General features: G+C 40.6%; 1 protein-coding gene across 14 annotated transcripts in view; it reads left to right on the forward strand.

Moving 5' to 3' along the window:
- NCOR1 (nuclear receptor corepressor 1) overlaps positions 1 to 20,107 on the forward strand; it is a 161,978-nt gene that overhangs the window by 68,462 nt on the left and 73,409 nt on the right. For 9 of the 14 annotated variants that reach the window (XM_030296172.1, XM_030296182.1, XM_030296177.1 and 6 more), the window contains 7 exons: positions 28 to 94; positions 2,480 to 2,652; positions 4,065 to 4,155; positions 6,859 to 7,037; positions 7,578 to 7,632; positions 8,283 to 8,384; positions 16,976 to 17,103. In XM_030296172.1, the coding sequence (XP_030152032.1) occupies positions 28 to 94; positions 2,480 to 2,652; positions 4,065 to 4,155; positions 6,859 to 7,037; positions 7,578 to 7,632; positions 8,283 to 8,384; positions 16,976 to 17,103 (795 nt within the window). The remainder of the gene's footprint in view (positions 1 to 27; positions 95 to 2,479; positions 2,653 to 4,064; positions 4,156 to 6,858; positions 7,038 to 7,577; positions 7,633 to 8,282; positions 8,385 to 16,975; positions 17,104 to 20,107) is intronic. The other 5 variants (XM_030296173.1, XM_030296176.1, XM_030296186.1 and 2 more) reach the window with 1 other exon arrangement.

Genomic DNA, 20,107 nt, shown 5'->3' on the forward strand with positions numbered 1-20,107 from the left:
TCATACAACCATATTTTTCTCTTCTAGAAACCAGGTGATGAGGAAAAAACTCATTTTATTTTTTAAAAGAAGAAATCATGCAAGAAAACAAAGGGTGAGGTCCTATCCTTTAACTGAAATTTGTACAACTTTCCCATTCATGCTCATTTAGGCATTTGCTTTCCCTTTATTAGTGAGAGTGGCTCTTGATTATATTTGAGAGAAGGTGCTGATGTAGAAAGTAACTGGGTAGAACTTAAATACAAATGTAATCCTAGCAACAATTGACATTTAATGTCATTATCAAATTAATTTCTTTGGCCATCCGTGTCTAGCATTTTCATCTAGTCAAAATAAAGAAAATGGTGAGTAGTTAAAAAAGAATATGAGAGAACTAGGACGTTCTGCATTTAGTCTCTTAAACCCTCAAACAAATGTGGGTAAGTTACGGTCATGCTAAGTAGACATTACTGTTCTTCTTACTAGGAACCGGGTCAGCTAAAGTTCAGCTTTTTGAAATTCAGATACTTTTTCATATTTATCATATGACTCGCAGTCCAGAAGTTTGGTGGTTATGATCTTCATGGAAATGAAGTTACAGAAAATACAATGCCAGAATACCACTTTTCGCAATGTGTTCGTACTCAATTTAGGCACACTTGATTCGTTGAAATTCAGTTGCTTAGCAAATAGATGATGTCCTTTGATTCACATCAGAAATGAACTGTGTACCCTATATTTAATGACATGACAGTTTAATGAATTGTAAAGCTCAAGAGTCAGCAGCTTTTACTTGATCTATAACTTCTAATGAAATTTGTCAGTCTGGTCCTTCAGATACTATCTGAAATTACTGGGGTTTTTTTTTGGTGGGGGGCAAAATCATATAAATATTAACTAAGAAATTAGCTAAAGTATGTTTTTCCTCCCAGTAATTTTGTTGTAATTATGGTAATTGCTAAATTCGCTGTCTGGTGATACAAACATAGAAGCATAGGCTTTGTTTTTTCGGACTTCACAGACTATGTAGTTATAACGTTTCTGTGTGCACTGATTTGTTTAATAAATATCTGTTGGCTGTTTACTCTGTCCCATGTATTATTCTACAGAGGTGAGCAAGATAGCCATATGGCTTTAATCCTTAGGGAGCCTGCGGTATAACTGGGGGGCAGACAAGTCAGCAGGGAATTACAGTATGTGATCGCACTGTGGTACAGGACATACAGAGGACTGTGGGACCGTGTACGAATGGCAGCTGATTCGCCATGTGCGAATCATAAAGGGGAGTTGCAGGAAAACCAGAAACCCTGGAAATTTGAACAGGCCCAGGGAGCAGCTTACGTGAAGGTCTGGGAGGTGGAGGGAGTGGGGCAGGTTCAGGCTGAGCTGCATGGCCCCTGAGGCCCACCTAAGAGACTTTGGGTTAGACCCCAAGGGCATCTTTGCAGTGTTTGAACTCAGGAAGTGACATGTCCAGGTTTGTATTCTAAGAATTGGCATCTGGCTACACCATTAGAACGCGTGAGAGACTTTGAGGAGGCTCTTACTTTGATGTAGGTGAAGGATGATGTTGGCCTGGACTGAGGAGCCAGCGGGAGACATGGAGAAAGTGTGAGGGATACACAAGACGTACAGGAGTTGGAAAGAACGATCGGGAAGTGTGTGGAGGTGGCGTGGAGTGTGAGGAGGGTAATATTCTCCTCTCTGGTGCCACTTTCTTGAGATGACCAGTGTTCATGGTTTTTCATGAGTCCTTCTACACTTTTTTCTATCTGTGTGTTGACGTGTTCACAGTTCTGTGCTAATAATGGAGACTTCTTGCTTCTTGGTTTAAAAAAATGAGATCATACATTACTCATTTCTCTAAAAGGATTGGTTCTTGATTTCATGTAGTTCACTGCATTTGTTTTTATCATAAAGTACAACCAATTCCTGCCTTTTCCAGACTATCAAAAATGTGAATTAGATACCATTATTTATGGTAACAAAAACCTTCAAGTAACCAAAACCTCCAGCAGCAGAGGAAGGGTTAAAGTGTGAGTGTTTTCTGTGACAGATTGGAAGGAAAGCACCAGAATGTTAATATGATTGCTGTTGGGTGATTGAGATTATGAACTATTTGCATGTTTCTGTTATTAATTTTCCATTTTTGTTGACAATGAAGACCTACCTACATTGTTATCGGGAAAATAATAAAAGTAGCTGATCAGCTGCCAGTAGTAGCTCATTAATTAATTAATTTGTTTTAGTCTTAACATTAACTAAAAAAAACAAAACAAAAAAATCAGCCAAAATGTGCTCTATATGCTGACCTTCATAGGAAACAGAGCTCTTTTCTCTCTCCTCTTTCAGATCAAGGACAGCTTTTCATTCACAGTTGAGTCCTAGGCCAAATGTACTCCTGACTTAGCCTTAAGAAGTAGCATTTACTTTAAAGTATTAGGTTTGTCAGGATGACAGAGTTTAGTTTAATTATTAATTTGCTACGGGTATTTAATAGGAACAAAAAATCTGCCAACGTTATGATCAGCTCATGGAGGCATGGGAGAAAAAAGTGGACAGAATAGAAAATAATCCCCGGAGAAAAGCTAAAGAAAGCAAAACAAGGGAGTACTATGAAAAGCAGTTTCCAGAAATTCGAAAACAAAGAGAACAACAAGAAAGGTTTCAGCGGTAAGTAGTTTGATGGGTAGTGCCTGTGCTCTTCTCCTGGCTAATAGCTAGGCTCTTCCTCTCCGAAAGAGTTACTCTTGTGCTCTTTCTCAGTGTTAATGGTTACCTGAATCTGCTCTTAAGAAAGTTCAGAAAGAACTTTCATTTTGAATATAAAACTTCATTATCAGCTTGCAAAGATTATGTCTTGGTGAATTTAATATTAATTTTTTATATTTAGTGATGCTGTTCAATCTAAATTTAAATGAATATCTTGAAATTAATTTTTCTGTTCTTTTTTTGAAAAAAATTTTTTTTACATTTATTCATTTTTTGAGACAGCGACAGAGTGTGAGTGGGGGAGGAGCAGGGAGAGAGGGAGACACAGAATCCGAAGCAGGCTCAAGGCTGCAAGCTGTCAGCACAGAGCCCAATGTGGGGCTTGAACCCACAAACTGTGAGATCATGGCCTGAGCTGAAGTCGGCCGCTTAACTGACCGAGCCACCCAGGCACCCCAATTCTTCTGTTCTTGAAGATACCCATTCCTTTAGAACTGATAGTTAAAAAGAGTAGACTTACACATTTCTTTGTCCTTCGTTATCTAATAATATGACCAAACAGTATTTAGATCGATTGCTAATTAAGAAATTCTTTGGTATTGGTAGATAGTTTCTGATTTGTTTTTACTTGGAGAACAAGTATTTTGCAAAAGTAAATGCTTTAGATTTCTTCTCCACTGTCTCTTGTAAGAGCATATGTAAGCCTTAATTCTTTTCATCATGATAAAGCTTTTGTGAGGGACGATGGTTGTTATCCCTCCCCTTTAAAAAATATTTAATGTATTTTTCAAAGTCTGCTGTCTACTCTGGAAGGCAAAGATTACTATTTGAAATGGAAATGTCACCATTACCTGTGGTTTTCTAGAATTTTCCCATAAGTGGTTCTGCCATTTGAACTTGGACATGTAACCTTTAAATCTTAATCTCAGGCGTAGCTGGGTGGCTTGGTTGGTTAAGCGTCTGACTCTTGACTTCAGCTCAGGTCCCCATCTCACAGTTTGTGAGTTCGAGCCCTGCATTGGGCTCTGTGCTGTCAGTGTAGAGCCTGCTTGGGATTCTGTCTCCCTCTCTCTCTGCCCCTCCCCTGCTTGCTGTCTATTTCTCTCTTTCAAAAAAACAAAAACAAAAACCAAAAACATTAAAAACAAAAAAAATTTTTTTAAATCTTAATCTCAACATTTAAATCGTTCTTCTATAGAGTTCTAATCTTCAAGCATATTACTTAAAAGAGTGGCTCAATAGCATTTCTTCTCTGACTTCTAGTCAGGTAAAAAAGTCCCATTCAGTAGAGTAATGTATATAAAAGTAACTTAATTGATGTCTTCTTTATGGAATGCCTTTAAATATATTTATAATTTCTTTCTCGTATTTAGAGTTGGGCAGAGGGGAGCTGGTCTTTCAGCCACGATTGCTAGGAGCGAGCATGAGATTTCTGAAATTATTGATGGGCTCTCTGAGCAGGAGGTAAGACAATTAATTTAATTTTTATTTCATTGATTATTCAGGCATTTTAGCCTCCTATGCCAGGAACTAGGGGTTTATTTGTACATCAGTGAGGGAACATTAATAGAGCTTGGACGTTCCAAAGACTGGCCGACCACTGAAGGTTTTAAACCAAGCAGTTACACAATTGTGTTGGCATTGTACACAGGTGGTTTTGGTGGCAGGGAGGCTTGGAAAGAGGCGAGGAGGCTGTTCAGATAAATAAGAGCCTGAATCAGGGCAACAGTGGCAGGGATGTATCGGAGCAGACTGACAGGAGAGATTCATCGGAGGTGGAATGGGCAGGGTAAGGTGGATTGAGAAAGAAGAGAAGTGGAAAGTGACTCCCCAGTTTCTAGGTTAGAGGATTGAGCTGGTGGTGCCATTTTCTAAAAGAACAAAGGAGCATGTATTTTGCGGGTATTTGTATGTTGAGTTGTGGACCTGAGGTGTGGGTGGATTCTCCAAAGTGTGCTCTCTAGCCATGGGAGCCTGGGAGAGAGATTTGATATGGATCAATAAATCAGTGCTGAATAAGAAGAAATTTCAGTCCCTAACATGAGTCTTCTTAGCTGTTGTTCAAGGTTGGTCTCTAAAGGTTGGTCTCTAAAGTTTGTCTCTAAAGTTTGGTCCAAAAGCCACCTCTTGTTTATTTAGTTTTTCTGGTTTTGATTTTATATACTGTTTTTTTTTTTTTTTTTTATATAAACCTCATCTGTGGTATCAACTATGCTTCAATTAAAACACACACACACACACACACACACACACACACACACACATCCACCCACCCACCACCACCAGAAAACCTCATGTCGAAATTCTGAAGGTCTTGCTTATTAGAATGTGGTGGTCTCCTTAAGTAATGATCAAAGACAATGATTCAGTTGCTATATATTTCAAAATTTGTGGTCATAATCCCTGCAATGATGACTAAATCTGTGTTAAATTTCGTTGCTTGCTTTTTGACTGATTTCAGTAGGGCACATCTGTAAGCATCCAAAACTAGTAACCACCTGAAGTGACTTCAAGCTAATGTGTCTGCCCCAAGCTGTTCTTTGGTCTTCAGACTGATTGAGAGTACCCCACAAAATTAGACACTTTGTAAGGACTGAGTGTAAGGCGGTATCCACTTCTGTAAGGAAGAGTTTTAGGGAAAAACAAAACCTAGCTTTGTGTTGGGGTCAATACCTGTAATTTTGGTTAAAGGTCTTTCATAGAAATTTATCCTTATGAACTCAGGAAATTAAACTTCGGGAAAAACTAATTGTATAGATGTAACAAAGTTTTAGTTGAAATTCTAAGGATAATGGTCTTCAGCTTTCAGTGGAGAGATTATGTAAAGTTAGCAAGGAGTATTATACATGTGAGTTTAATTTAAAATCAATGCCCTTAGGATTTTGGTGCCTGTTTGCTTTTTTTTTCTATTTATTGGTCTCTAAAATGACATTAAGATTCTTAAAAATAAGACTGTTAATGTAATTAAGTGTTTCTTAAGATCATTATTTCACTGAATTTAACATTACTTATTTAGGTCGAAAATTTTATTATTTGGAGTGTCTGTGTGGCTTAGTTGGTCAAGCGTCTTAGTCTTTTTTTCCTTTTTTTTTTTTTTTAATTTTTTTTTTCAACGTTTATTTATTTTTTTTTGGGACACAGAGACAGAGCATGAACGGGGGAGGGGCAGAGAGAGAGGGAGACACAGAATCGGAAACAGGCTCCAGGCTCTGAGCCATCAGCCCAGAGCCTGACGCGGGACTCGAACTCACGGACTGCGAGATCGTGACCTGGCTGAAGTTGGACGTTTAACCGACTGCGCCACCCAGGCGCCCCTTTTTTTCCTTTTTTAAATGTTTATTTATTTATTTTGAGAGAGGTAGTGCACAAGTAGGGGAGGGGCAGAGAGAGAGAGAGAGAGAGAGAGAAAATCCCAAGCAGGCTCTGCACTGTTGGTGTAGAGCCCAGCATGGGACTCCATCTCAGGAACCGTGAGATCATGACCTGAGCCGAAATTGAGAGTCAGATGATTAATCGACTGAGCCACCCAGGTGCTCCTCTGCATCGGACTCTTGGTCTCAGGGTCGTGAGTTCAAGACCTGTGTTGGGCTCCTCACTAGATGTGAAGCCTACTTAAAAAAATAAAAGAAATAAAAATTTATTACTTGAAGTATCTACTTCTTTTAAGTAAAAATCTCTTCTCAAATTGTAGTAGTGGGATATAAAAAAAATAACATGTATCACCTCTGTCCCTATAATTCATTTAATGAGCTTTTTTTTTTTAGTGTTTATTTTTGAGAGAGAGAGAGACAGACAGACAGAGCACGAGCAAGGGAGGGGCAGAGAGAGAGGGAGACACAGAATTGGAAGCAGGCTCCAGGCCCTGAGCTGTCAGCACAGAGCCCGATACGGGGCTCGAACTCACAAACCGTGAGATCATTACCTGAGCTGTAGTCGGACACTTAACAGACCGAGCCACCCAGGCGCCCATTTAATGAGTGGTTATTAGATATATGAGTAATTACTATATGTTAGATGTTATGGTACACACTGCCATTGACATTAAATTACATATGTGGTTTTTCTGGCTTCTATTATGATAGCTGGTCTATAGCCCTCTTTAAATTTTATTCTACATAAATTATGTTTATTTTTTGTTGTTGGTTTTTTTTTTTTTTTTTTTTTCAGAATAATGAGAAACAAATGCGGCAACTCTCTGTGATCCCACCTATGATGTTTGATGCAGAACAGAGACGAGTCAAATTCATCAACATGAATGGACTCATGGAAGACCCTATGAAAGTTTATAAAGATAGGCAGTTTATGAATGTTTGGACTGACCACGAGAAGGAGATCTTTAAGGACAAGTAATTTAAGCTTTAAATTGTTTTCTAATAGAAGCTCACATAAATTCGTGAAAAATATTTGGCATTCACTTGTAAATTGAACTGTTTCTCCACAAACTTGGCCCCCCTTTGACATTTGAATGGATCCTGTGGAAAGTAGAGAGTGTAGATTTGATATGATTTTCCCATAGGTTTGTAGATGGGAACAAAGTTAACAGATGAGAGCTGAACTGGGGTTGCAGAGTCATGTTAAGTGTGGTACCCAAGCTTGGGTGGTGTCTGAGTCACCTGGGGGTGCTTTTCAAAAGTCCAGATGTCTGTGCTGTACCATAGACCAATCCAGTTAGTTCCTGATGGATGGTGCCCAGGAATCCGTGCCCTTAAAACACTCTAGTGAGTCTGCTGTTGTTCCTCAAGTTGGCAGTTAGGGATCCGTGGGAAACAGTCTGTGCTAATATTTCTGTTCCCGAGGTCCCCCCCACCCCGCCTCTTTTGAAGTTGTTAAAATGTTTGTGTGTATGGGTGTATGTGTTGTTGTTTTTTTCTCTTTTTTTCACTCAGGTTTATCCAGCATCCAAAAAACTTTGGACTAATTGCATCCTACTTGGAAAGGAAGGTAAGAAATGGTTTGCATTGAGAATGTTTATAGGTTTGTGATGGTTGCTACTTTGAAGTTTTGTGCTCTAATATACAGAAGTATTTAAATAGATTTTTAGAAAGATTCTCATGTGACTAGTATAGTGATATTTAGAATCATGTAACAAATCTTAAGCACAGAACATAGTCTGATTTTCATGGTTAACGGAAAACAACCTGATACTGGATTTTCCTAGAAACACATAGACTACAGTGCGTTTTAAACCTTACTGAAGTTCTGATTAAAATAACAGAATCCTGATTTTCCTTGAAAAATTTTCCCACAAAGGATGGGATGTAGTGTCTTTGACAAAATATTTAAAGAGACATTTTGAATATTTACATGTCTGCAGTAAGAGAATTTAGTTACTCCTTAATAAGGAAGTGCTTGAATGTTTCTGATAGCTTCTGATACCTTTTATGTAATTTGGATTAGGACAACTGGAATTGTCCTTTAAAATATAAAGATAATGAATGTGTTTTTAGAGCCTAGATATGCCTTAAAATGCTAGCCATATGTTTCTCCTTAATTTATACCTTGAGAATATCAGAGATTTCCCTTGAAAGTGTTACTTGATTTTTTAAAAAAGTTTATTCCTTTGGCTCTTCAAAATATTTTTTTCCTTATAGAGTGTTCCTGATTGTGTTTTATATTACTACTTAACCAAGAAAAATGAGAATTATAAAGCCCTAGTAAGAAGGAATTACGGAAAACGCAGAGGAAGAAACCAGGTGCGTTTCATTATTGTATCGAAGGTGTTTCGGGCTTGGTGGAGATACGGAGATGAAAAATGTTATAACCGGAGCCTTGTACTTACAACATGTATTGTAGGGATTGACATTTCATTAAATAATTAGGATGTTATGAACATGTTATTATTTTGAAATTAATACATGTTTAATGCATTACGCCATCTACCTTGAATGTACTGGAAAGTTTCTAGTTTGATAAGATTAATGAGAAAAATTTTATACTTCTATATGATCTATATTGTGCCTGTCAGTGGTAACAGTGATAATGTGAATATGGGCCCCATGACACCTCATTTAATAATACCATTTTTCTCAGTCCTTTTGTCTGTGAAGGGGGCAGGTAGAATATGGGAGAAGTACAGAGAAATAGAGCGTGGTAGTTAGCGGAGAAGGTAGTTTACTGGAATACCGGGGACCTGACTTTGTTTCAGATTAACTTCATTTCTGGAGTTCAGATAGTCTACGTTAAAAAACACTTGATCTTAAAAGATAGTTTTTAATACAGCGCAGCGTACGTTTTCACAGTTGGAATTCAGTCCTTCAGAAACTTTTCTCCAAAATAACGGATCAGCAGCTGTCACCGCTCACGTGTGCGTTACCAGCGTGGCTGCTGGGACCGTGTGGTCGCCCTTGCTCTCCGCACCCAGTTTCATCTCGCACGACAGCCGCTGACTGCTGATTAGTGCTCCTAAAGCTCTCCCGGTTTCCCCACACAGCCACCCTTTCTTTCCTCAGCCACCCTGCTTACCAGATACAGATTGACACGGTTCTCTCATTATCCGTAGCCACAACCTGTTGTGTTTTCTGGTCATTGTTTCCTACAGAATACCACTACCTCGCAGGACAGGATGTGATTACATATCCTTCGGGAACAGTATTTCTTGGTCAGTAAAAGTACAGGGAGTGTTTCACGAGTCGACTGCGTGAAATGCTGCCAGAGGTTGAGTGAGCTGAGGTGTCCTAAGTGTGCATTTTCAGTGGGTTGGTGAGGGGGCCGGAAATAAGACGGTAGGGAGGGGAAGGGAGTGTGGGAGGTGAGCAGGTGGCAGCGTGCAGGTGTGCCCCGTCTGTAAGATTTGCTTATGAAGGGGAACAGAGAAATGGGTGATGAGGATCGAAAGGGAGGAAAGAGCGGCCTTGTACGCTGATGCGGCTGGTACTGTGGACGCAGAGAGAGGGACGGTCGTGGGGCTCCACCAAGAGTCGCTACCTGACGGGGAGCAAACTCAATGTTGGCATTGAGGCGGGAAATGCTGTTCTGCTAAAAGGCACCAGGGCTTCCCACAGAGAAAGTGGAATCAAACAAATTAGCTAGAGATGCTAGAGCCCATCTGCATTTTAAACAAGTTTCAGCTACAAATTTTTAACAAGAGAGACACAGAATCCAAAGTGGGCTCCGGGCTCCGAGCCGTCAGCACAGCGCCCGACGCGGGGCTTGAACTCATGAACCGTGAGATCATGACCTGAGCTGAAGTCAGATGCTTAACTGACTGAGCCACCCAGGCTCCCTCCAGCTACAAATTTTTAACAATAGCTTTGTTCCTTCTTATCAACGATTGTTTGTAACTTGAATTGAATTGTTAGAAGTTATGTATTTCATATTTTTTATAAATTGTGTCAATTTTTCAATCCCAGAGAATGTAAGGGGATAATTTGATATTTATCATATGTTACCTTTGCAGCGTTAGCAGTCTGTTGCTTCTGTTGATAGAGGAGAAAGCTCTAGTAGGAAATTCTGTGTGACGAGAATGTCTCTGTCACCCTGAAGCATTTGTTTTCCATCCTAAAGTTACCTGGTATGCCATCTCACTGCTGTCCGTGGCACACTTATGCTTGTTAAGTTCCAGCCATAATAGCGTTTTCTCTGCACATTCTTGTTCTGTGTGCTCACACCTCTAGCGTGTCCCAGAACGCATTTACAGAACTGAAATTGTCCATATGTGCCCTCACCTTGACCCCAGCTAGGCCCAGTTTGGGGTTGGTCAGCCTTTCCATCAGTCTTTTCCCTCCCTTTTGGGTTATTACCGTGAAGATTTTTCTTCTAGTTTTATATTTTTCTGGTTGTTTCACTGGGAATTTGGGAGAGGAGAGTGTTGAATGATGGAAACATAGCACCATTTCAGACCAGAAGAATCTTATTTCTGTTTCTTTATTGCTTGTGTACTTCATTCTGTTTGTGTCAGAATAGATGGACAGGTTTCCAAAATTAGGTGGTGTTAGTTTAAGGGCTCGTGTTTGTAGAAATGGATGACATTACAGCTGATACCAAAGAAAGGAGGAGGTATTGGACTTTTGAGCAGAAGACTAGTATCAGATTTTAGTAGTGGCAGGATCATTCCGGCTGCTCTGTTGAGACTAGATTGTAAGGGAGGCTGGGGCAGAAGCAGGGAGACCAGCCAGGAGGTTATATTAATCCTCCCAGTGGCTTGGACTAGACTCTAGTGAGGGAGGTAGGGAGAACTGGTCAATTTCTGGATGTATTTTTGAAGGTGAGGTAAACAGGTTTTGCTGATGGATTGATCGTGGGGATTTGAGGACAGTTATCAAAGGTAGCCCAAGATTTGGTTTGTGGGGTTGCCATTTACTGCATAGGCCTCACTGAAGGAGTGGCAGATTTGGGGGGAAGAATTAGGACATGCCGAATTTCAGATACGTATTAGATGTCTAAGTGGAGGTGCGAGGTGGGCAGTTAGATGTAGAAGTCTGGAGTTTAGGAAACAGATCTGGGTTGGGAATGTATATAATTTGCTGTATAGAACAAAGTTTAGAAAGACTTTTTTTTAAAAAAAAGAATCTAGGGGCGCCTGGGTGGCGCAGTCGGTTAAGCGTCCGACTTCAGCCAGGTCACGATCTCGCGGTCCGTGAGTTCGAGCCCCGCGTCGGGCTCTGGGCTGATGGCTCAGAGCCTGGAGCCTGTTTCCGATTCTGTGTCTCCCTCTCTCTCTGCCCCTCCCCCGTTCATGCTCTGTCTCTCTCTGTCCCAAAAATAAATAAACGTTGAAAAAAAAATTAAAAAAATAAAATAAAATAAAAAAAGAATCTAGTTACAAGTTAAGAATTTTTTTTTTATTTTTATTTTTATTTTTTTTATTTTTTTCAACGTTTGTTTATTTTTGGGACAGAGAGAGACAGAGCATGAACGGGGGAGGGGCAGAGAGAGAGGGAGACACAGAATCGGAAACCGGCTCCAGGCTCTGAGCCATCAGCCCAGAGCCCGACGCGGGGCTCGAACTCACGGACCGCGAGATCGTGACCTGGCTGAAGTCGGACGCTTAACCGACTGCGCCACCCAGGCGCCCCCAGTTAAGAATTTTTAAATTGTGGTGTCTTGATTTTACCTTGGTAGGTAACAGGGATCCAACTAATTTGAGAATCACTTTACTGCTCTATTATCCAATCAAGTTTGAATCAGGAATTACTGTAGGTAATCCCAGAGCGCTTAGGGCAAATTTATTTCAAGACTCTGTAGATTTCTGTTGAAGTTTATGCCTGATCCTTTCAGTTTTTACTTGGTTGCTTTTCCTACCCCCCCCCCCCCCCCCCCCCCCCCCCCAAACCTCTTACCTAAAGGAGGTATTATTGACTGAGAGATTCCAAGTTTGCGAGGTTTGATTTTTAACCTGCTATCGCTGTATGGAACCTTGCATATTATTTAGTCTGAAAATGAGTTTAATCTTAGAATCCTAGAGAAAGGAGACAGATAATCGTATTTTTGTTAGACTTGTGTTCAGAGATTATTATTGGCAAAAGTCTTAACTCAAAAATCCGTTAGCTACTGCTTAAACCGTTTCACCGTTCAACTTCCTGGCATCCCATGATGGGAGCGAGTGTGGTTCTTCATAAATTTTAGTTGAAGCAATGAATACTTATCAAAGATTAGAAGCCAAAAGCCACTCATCAAGTGTTACTATTTGGGGTCTAGATTTATAAATAACATGCCAGGCAGTAATTTGATTCTATGTGTAACATTTTTGTTAGGACTAAGAATTTCTTCTTACTTTCCAGCATAAACTCCCATCTAAATAAGTCTGTCACTGTGCAGCTAGAATTACTGTGGTACCTGCTTGTGACCTACAATAAAGCAAGTCATTGTTTGGAAACTGCATTCATTTCCAAATACTTGATTACCTTTCACAAGAATTTGTTCTCTTCCTTCCTTCTGACAACATCTTCCTCTTTAAATATGTCAGCATGTTTTTAGTCCCCAAAGGTATTGAGCAAGCATATACTTGTGTAAACGTAGTAATTTTTGAAGTTGGGAGCATTTCTGACTAAATTGTTAGATAGACAATGGTTAGACCATTTTAGGCAAGTACAAAAAGTTGAGAATAAAAAAATAAAAAAATAAAAAGTTGGGTATGATGGAAAGAGCTTTGCCTCTGTGTGACCTCCGTATCTATCTAACCCTAGACATGTCCTTTCATTTGTTGACCCTTGGTTTCTCATCGGTGAGAGAGGGAGCAGACTTCCCTTGCAGGGTTAACGTGAGAACTAGGTATGTTATGTGTGTGAAGTCCCTAGAGTGTGGTATCAGGCACAAAGGGAGTGCCCAATAAATGGTAGCGACTAGTACATTTGTAGCCTTCACAGAGGGGTTTTCTGATGGTTGACAGCTTTTACTCTTCAGGAACGTAGTCTCAAATTCTCAAGTGGCTTAACGGCATTAGTTTTTTAATATATATTTTAATGAGATAATTTCTGTTTACTGCCTGAACTGCTTAAAAAACTCAGTGGCTAAGGTAGGACTTCATTCTTTTTGTTTCTTGTGTCTTTCTGGTTGACTATAAGCTTGTTCTTTCAAAGGTAGTCATTTCATTTCTTGGCAACTCCCGTCATCCACCGAGTGGGAATTCGCTTATCTGTTTTCTAAAGACTCGAGCATGTGAGCAGATATACATAGAGTATCTATAAGTGTTAGGTATTCAATTAGATATAGTAGAAACACATCTCAGCATAAACTGTCTTGTTGAAACTCTGTTGAAACTGACCTTGGTCTTCATTTATCATAATTATGAAATACATAAAACTTTGGTGTTTTCATTTGGATTTTCATTTTGTTTCATAATGTACCCTCACACGTGTAGTGCATAGTTTGTCGTTCACCAGAAATGCTTCATGTCGTGAGATCCTCCCTAACAGAATGAAACCTCTTTCTATTTATTGACTATGAAGTGTTGGGCTTAAGGAGGGAGAAGAAACCTGGGCAGGAAGCTAATGGGAATGCCTCTGTCTATTAGGGGACCTTGTGACAAATTTCCCTTTGAAACCATGGCCTCCTACTCCAGCCAACCTGCTGAAGGTTTTGAGGGATGTAACCTGTAACCTCCATCCCAGACCATGGGGACTGACACTTCTCTTGGCAGATTTGCCTGAAACAAAAGCAATTCCAATCACTTCTTGTTAAAATCAGAGGTTATTCCTTACTTTCTTTAATGCGATTGGTGGTCATTACGGTGGGTCTCGATGCCTGTCACCCAGAGGGAAATGCCGACTGTACCCTCTGGCCTCCCTGCTCTCCCTCTCCACCCACTCCTGCCCAGTTCATGGGGATTCTCCCTTGATGGAGGTTCTGCTCTGGAGGTGTCACACACCTTCACAGACTGTTCAGCGACTCCATGAACTTCTTTGGATCATGTCCATGCCTTCTGCAGAATTGGGGATTGTGCTTCAAAAGAGATCCTGCCCTCATCTTCCCATTGACTGGTGGAAGCAGGTGCTACCTTGCTTCTCAGTCCCTGGCACTAGGGAAGGGGGGGGGGGGCAAAGTCAGCTGTTGGCTGGATTCCAGACAGTAGGGAATGTGTGGGATTGCTTCCTTTTTTCAAAACTCTGGTTGGCATTAGAAATAGAAAAGTATTAGGGAAATAAATTATATGTTCATCAAATCTGACAGAATAGGGAACCTCTTTACTTATCTTCTGCTGAGTTGATAGCTCCCTGTCATTTCTTAGGGCCATAAACCATTTTCTGGATTATATAGCCCACTTGCAAAGGGCCAAGTTTATTGTCAGTATGCCATCTTGTTTGTTCAGAATGCCATATTTGTGGCAGGCAGGTGGCTTGAGGTTATTAGCGTTTGAAACCAGTCTTGACACCTCTGTGGCATGCTAGGGAGTCCGTCACCTTAAAGTGAATAAAACATTCCCAGTTGTAAAGCAGACCTTGTCATGGTTGGAAAGTGTACATAGGAAAATCTTCCTCATATCTTAGTATTTCCTAATAATAATAAATACTCAGAAGAAAAGGAAACTGGTACTTACCAGGGTGAGAAATCAGGAAAGTCAGATAAAGCAAGTGAAGGATCCATGATATTGAAATGATTTAGTGAGGGGTCATAATGGAAAAGTAGATAATTTCTTCCTGATGGACTGTGACATTTCATAGAACAAAGGGATCAAAGGTCATGATGAGGACAAATGGGATCAACAACAATGAAAAGGTGGGATGGGTGGGGCACAAGTGATTGTTACAGAGGACATTTTCTGATTTCAGGATCGTGGAGGTAAAGCAGTACCCACTGATGATGGCAATTGTGACTTCACCATTGGGGAGTTTAATGGGCGTGACCTGAAAGTGTTTCTTTAAGTTTTATTTACTTATTTTTAAGAGAGACAGAGACAACGTGAGTAGGGGAGAGGCAGAGAGAGAGGGAGAGAGAGAATCCCAAGCAGGATCCACGTTGCCAGCACAGAGCCCAGTGGGGGCTTGAACCCATGAAACCGTGAGATCATGACCTGAGCCGAAACCAAGATTCAGACGCTTAACTGACTGACTCACCCAGGTGGCCCGAAAGTATTTCAGTTGTAGGATATTTTGTTGCTAGAAAAGGCGTTGTTAGGCATTTTGAAGTCGGAAGAATAATGGCAAGGCATAATGAGCCATGTGATAAAATCATTTATTTGTCCTTGGGAATATTTGAGAAGTCAGCCCATAACACCAAAAGAAACAAAAGGCATTATAGGTAGATTTCTGAAATTTGAAAAAGGAAGCAATTTTTGAAATAACAGAGTTCATCAATGTTCTGGAAGTGGCATTTGGGAGCAAGGATACAGATTCTTCTTTTTGCCATGGATTTGAGGAAGGCATAATTTCGGACCTCTTTTGGAGAGGCCAGCAAGGTCTTGGTTATCTTAAGAAAAAAGCCAGGTTTGGTGAGTAGGTAAAGGACTTTGAGATGCTATTGAGAGTTAAGGAAAATTTTACCTCAAATTAATGAGTACTTCATGTTGTCTGGTGACAGGAACAGGTAAGAGGACAGGCAGTTATTAGGAGGCAGCATTGACTTTGGCCTGGATCAGAATGAAAGATTGAGGTAGGAGGGCAAACACTTTCCAAACAACCAGAATAAGGGAACTTGTTTTTTGCTATACCCAGCACATGTAGACACCTCTTTGGTCAAGATGCCTCCTAGGAACTGAGGATACTTAGATGATTAAGATTGGGTCCTTGTCCTTGAGACTGTAGCACAGCGAGACAGACCCTGATAACCAGTTACACGGCACTCTGTGGTAAGTGCTGCGAGCAAATGGAAACCATGCAGGGTGGAAGGTAGGGAGATGGGGCCCGGAGCTTCTTGTGGAAATCAAGAAAAGCCTCACAGGAGATGTAGCATTTTGAACTGAATTTCAGAAGCTGTGTAGGAGTTTAGTAGGCGAGGAGGGGTGGGAAGGGTGTTCCAGGCAAAGACATGTAATGCTGGGTGTGTTTAGGCGAATTCAGAGCAGCAACCAGTGTAGGAAAGGGAGGAGGATTGGAAGAGGTACAGCCGGGGCAGGGGCTGTGCGCTGTAATGTCACGTGGCAGTTCAGTCCCACTTACGATAGACGGTCTTTATTTCTACATTAAATAAAAATAATACTAACACAAACTTAATTTCACCTTTTCTTTTGGAGTCACAATTTTAGCAAAGATAAAAAGTTCCGTAATCTTTTTCTCTTGTAGTCTTTGTTCATATACATATTTACAATTACAGAGTTGTAATTACAGTTTAGAGATATTTGAGTGTTTTACTTCTTTTCACTTTACTATATCCTTAGTGTGTTTTCAAATAACTTTAGGCTTGATGATGACCATAGCCATCTACTATTCATTAAGTGAATGTTCACGCAGAAGAATAAAAGCATAAAGATGTTTCTTAGAATATCATCCATGGCGATGAAAAAGTTGGAAGCGTATTAGGTATCTAATACGAAGGGGAACGGGTTGGTAAATTTCACGTTATCAGATTATAAGGTAGAATTGAAATGTTTGAGTGACAGATGAGATGTAGGAGTTACAGAAAGAGAGAACCAACCTCAGATTTGAGGTTTCTAAGTGGAATCTTAACACTTTCACCTCTCTGATGGGTCCAGACACTGGGAACATGAGTATGTGCTTTTAAGCAATACATGTGGAATATATTCAAGAGTGTTAGGCTGATTCTTAATACATTACCCCTAATCACATTGTAAGTGACTAATAAGCTAGTTGTCAATTAAATTTTTTGCAAAGATATTTATTGTAATTTGTCATCACAGTTTGAGGAGCTGTTTCTTTTACCTTTGAATCTGACAAATAGTGGTTCATTCCAGCAGCAAATTGCCCGACCCTCACAAGAAGAAAAAGTAGAAGAAAAAGAAGAAGATAAAGCAGAAAAAACAGAAAAAAAAGAAGAGGAAAAGAAAGACGAAGAAGAGAAAGATGACAAGGAGGACTCTAAGTGAGTTAAATGATTAGATATTATTCTTTTTTTTTTTTTTTTTTTTTTTTTTTTTACATTTTATTTAATTTTGAGAGAGAGAGCACAAGTGGGGGAGGGGCAGAGAGAGAGAGAGAGAGATAGAATCGGAAGCAGGCTCCAGGCTCTGAGCTGTCAGCACAGAGCTCGATGTGGGGCTCGAACTCACAAACCGTGAGATCATGACCTGAGCTGAAGTCAGATGCTTCACCGACTGAGCCACCCAGGCGCCCTATTATTTTTATTTCTAAATAACCTATGAAATCTATCAAAGGGCATACAATTTTAGATAAAAGAATGAATGGGGTACGTGCTTTGACCATCTATAGTTATTATTTGACATAATGAAGGAACGGGATATTCTGGTAAATAGAACTTTTGGCTTAATGGACTTAATTGTCAGACATGAGATGTTACTTTCCAGAAGGCATAGACTATAATAATATATACTCATCGCTGAGATCTGCTGAATGTAATTTAATCCTTGACTTGGATCTTTTTGTGTGTACCTTTGATAGTTTACATTAATGTAAGAATGCTGGTGAGAATGGTTTTCTTTTCTATTAATACCATACATTCCAGCTTTATTGGTTTTATTTATCATATAAAGTAGAGTTCCTGGTTTGTTAGTGGTTCTGTTGCTGTTTTCCTGGTTATAAAAGTAATTCCTGTTCATTATCGAAAGTTAGGAAAAGAGGGGAGAATATTAAGAAGATTAACCTGTGAGTCTGCCACTTGGAGACAGCTACTGTTGATACCTTTGTGTACATATTGGGGTGGGGTGGGGTGCGATGGGGGACGGTGGGGGGCTGAGCAGCTCAGTTGGCTGTTTTTCCACCAAGGATCAGCTTGATTGAGGCATTATTTACACAGAATAAAATTCACCAATTTTAAGTGTATACGTGGATGTGTTTTGACAGATGTATGCACTGGTGTAACTGTGGCCCCAACTGTGATACTGTGATGTAGAATGTTCCCATCACTCCCAAAAGTTCCCACATGCTCCTTTGCACTAGGGCCCCCCCCCTCCCCACACCACCCCCACCATTCCCAGCCTCTGGCAACTACTAATCTGTTTGCCTTTTCTAGAATTTCGTATAAGTGGAGTTATGCAGTATGTGGTCTTCTGTGCACGGCTTCTTTTACTCAGCGTAATGACTTTGGGATCCATGCAGGTTGTTGCATGTATCAGTAGTTTTAGTTTAGTAGTTTAGTTCCTTTTTAATATCTGTCGTATTACTTCCGTAACCCTCTTGGAAATACCGAAGGTTTACCTGGTTTTGTGACAACTGCAGCCCACATCACTTAGTATGGTTGCTAAAGAGGTGGATGCTCATGCCATTGCCATTCTGATTTTGGCACTTTATTTTTTTTATTTATTTATTTTTTTAAATTTTTTTTTTTTTCAACGTTTATTTATTTTTGGGACAGAGAGAGACAGAGCATGAACGGGGGAGGGGCAGAGAGAGAGGGAGACACAGAATCGGAAACAGGCTCCAGGCTCTGAGCCATCAGCCCAGAGCCTGAAGCGGGGCTCGAACTCCCGGACCGCGAGATCGTGACCCGGCCGAAGTCGGACGCTTAACCGACTGCGCCACCCAGGCGCCCCTGATTTTGGCACTTTAGGAAGACGACTCTTAAATTTGGTTTTGTTAGTTGTTGAGGTAAAACATTTACACTCCCACGTGGTCAGTGGTTCTCATTATGGAACGGCCATATCTTGGTTTTTACTTTTTTCTTAAAATCTCTATTAACAAGCATTCATTTTTTAGTGATGTGAGCTAGCTCTTATAGAGGATGCAAAAATATGTAAGATGTATACCATTCTCAAGTAGTTTATGATCTAGTAGGGGAAAACTAGGGAAGGTAGGTGCAAGTACCGTTTAAGAAATGAGCAGAGCCAGTAAAGGATGTTGGGAGATTGAGAAGAGGTCAGGGTTACTTCCGTCTGGATAGTTGAGAGGACTTTCTGCAGGAGCTAGTGGTTAATGTGGAAAGAATACAGGGAATAGCATGAATTGATGTGCTGCTATGAGAAATGGCAGATAATGGTTTCATTGGACTGGGACACAGGATGGCGGAAGAAGAAAAGTGGAAGGTGGATTGAGGTTACATTATGTACAGCCTTAATGAAGCTAAAATAGACTTTGTTCAGGAGGCTGTGTTAGGAGTTGTTTGGGAGTAGGTAGCGGTTTGAACGGATGGAATGGTTTCTTGCCAAAGCTATTCTGCTAGAATATTGACCCACAAGAGGCAAAGAATGAATGGATTGGAGATGTAGGTCAGGGAAGAGTGGTTTGGGGTACCAAGGCACTGATACGGAAAGTGGTAGTAGAAATGGAGATGGTGGAACGAATGGGAAAACTGTTACCGAGATGTACTAACCAAACCTTGGCATGAGGTCACGTATAGGAAGTAAAGAAAGAGGGGAGGAGCTAAAGATGATGTCAGTTCTGTAAATGTGAGTGAATATGATCATGATTGTCCTCTTAGCGGCGAACGATGAGAGCATGGGGTGGAGCAGGAAGCAGAGTGGTTACGGCCACGTTTTTCGATGTGTCGAGCTTGTGTTGTTGAAGAATCCGGGGGTGTTGTTGGGAATTCCAGCAGATACTTGGGAAGACAAGTCTGGATCTTAGGAGCTTTAGGAGATGTGAGGTGTGAGTCTGAAGACACAGACTGGGAGTTGTCCCAGTGGAATAGGTGAGAATGGGGTAACCACACAGAGATTCAAGGCCAGGGCGAGCCTTGGGAAATCAAGAGGAAGAGAGGAAAGAGAGCCAGAACAGCAGCAGGGATGTTAGGAAAGCATGAAGTCCTAAAAGCTCAGCTGAGAAGGGTATAAAGAGAATTGCCCGTAGGGTCAGTTGCAGCAGGATGATTAACGTGACAAGAATTGAGAAAAGTCATTGGATTTGCAATTTGTAAGTCCTTGGTGACTCTGCTCTCCCCACCCCCACCCCCACCCCCACCCCCATTGGTGACT

Source organism: Lynx canadensis, chromosome E1 (genome assembly GCF_007474595.2).
Source record: "Lynx canadensis isolate LIC74 chromosome E1, mLynCan4.pri.v2, whole genome shotgun sequence".
In the NCBI taxonomy this organism is placed as follows: domain Eukaryota; kingdom Metazoa; phylum Chordata; class Mammalia; order Carnivora; family Felidae; genus Lynx; species Lynx canadensis.